We start from the raw sequence: 1,619 nt of genomic DNA, 5'->3' as shown, positions 1-1,619 counted from the left end.
CGAACAAATCAAGCAAAGATTTCAGAAAAAATTAAATTAACCGTATTCAATAGAGTATTTAATCTTTCAGATTTAAGAAAGACCTTCCCGTATACAATTACGTATCTGATGATAATTCAATCACTTATGGCGTATTTCTAGAAATGATACATAAATATGGAGAATTGATACCATCTGAAAAGGCAGTTTGGTGCCACAGCTTGATAATAACAAAATATCGGCTGGTCCATCTTTTCTACATATACTTTCTACATTTATTACCAGCTGCAATAATAGATACGATCGCAGTGTGTGCAGGTAAACAGCCAAGGTACATTTCTCTCATCTTATTTCCTAGAACAATGATATTAGAACGATAAAAGAGGGAAAAATTCCATTTTGGTGATAATCTTTTTTGTTACTCAGGTTACGCAGAATATATAATAAAATTCACAAAATGTCGGATGCTCTTGGTTATTTTTCTACGATGAAATGGACGTATACTAATGAAAGATGGAACAAAGTGATAGCGAAGTTATCGCCTGAAGATCGCGAATTATTCTTTTGTGATATAAAAGACCTCGTTTGGGGTGCTTATTTTCCAACATATTTCTTAGGTATAAGAAAATATATCTTCAAGGATCCCATTGAAACACTCCGACAAGCTCGTATAAAATGGCTTAGGTATCTTTTTTTTTGCACCTTTATTTTATTATCTATCTACATTGACGATCATTTCTAAATGATATCGATTTTTCAAATTTTCAAGGTTTTATTGGATATGTCAAACTTTAAAAATTCTTATTGTCTGCGTCTTTCTGGTGATCATATGGGCTACGTTTGCCGGGGTTTCCTAACGTTTGGATCATTCTAAAGGAAGCAAAGATAACAATAAAGGGAGGAAAAGAAATAATCATAACTTGTACAAATCAATGACTTCTTTTGTATCATTTGAATGTATCTACAATAAAGCTACCACACATTTTTGTCTAATAATTTTGTATATGCATAAATATCTCGTCCAATAAATCTAAAATGAAAATATTGTGAGAATTTAATATTGATTATCGTGCATAACAAAGATTCTTTTAAAGAATTATTAAAAAGTAAATATGAAACGAGTATAAACGGCTCGATCTACGCTCGAAAAATAATGTATTACGGTATATTATCGTCAAACAATTCATTTGTGTCCATCAAAACAGTAAACTTGTCGATATCATCGGAAAATCATAAAATTTCTCCTCGATAAAATTGTATAAACAATTGGCATAAGCCATAGATACAGAACGAAATACTGAAATATCAATGATATCGAACATTTGCTAAAGTCAAATCTATTATCGCAAGATCCTAATAATGGTTAATACCTGTAGAAAGAGCAAGGTGTTCATTTTTCCTTCAGACTTTAAATGTTAATGGTTATCATCTATTTAATTTTCTCGCTGATCATCACACTTTTGGGTACATAAAAACATTTACTTTCTAAATATTTCTTTTTTACAATGTATATGTATAATTATGCATTTTTAATAACAAAAAAAAGTTCGTGTTTATATTTTATACTATTACTTAAATATAACTTAAATTCAACTAAAATATAACTAAATATAAGTAAATATTTATATGATGTGGAAGAA

The 1,619-nt window shown here is 29.3% G+C and overlaps 1 protein-coding gene across 1 annotated transcript in view; it reads left to right on the top strand.

Annotated features, from left to right (window-relative positions):
* Window positions 1-976, top strand: part of LOC122637291 (fatty acyl-CoA reductase wat-like) — a 5,522-nt gene extending 4,546 nt beyond the window's left edge. The window contains exons 8-10 of the mRNA XM_043829300.1: window positions 71-310; window positions 406-663; window positions 749-976. Coding sequence (XP_043685235.1) covers window positions 71-310; window positions 406-663; window positions 749-836 — 586 coding nt within the window. The 3' untranslated portion in view covers window positions 837-976. The remainder of the gene's footprint in view (window positions 1-70; window positions 311-405; window positions 664-748) is intronic.
* Window positions 977-1,619: the final 643 nt, after the last annotated feature.

This window comes from Vespula pensylvanica, chromosome 25 (genome assembly GCF_014466175.1).
Source record: "Vespula pensylvanica isolate Volc-1 chromosome 25, ASM1446617v1, whole genome shotgun sequence".
Taxonomy (NCBI): domain Eukaryota; kingdom Metazoa; phylum Arthropoda; class Insecta; order Hymenoptera; family Vespidae; genus Vespula; species Vespula pensylvanica.
This window is presented reverse-complemented; position numbering and strand designations above follow the sequence as displayed.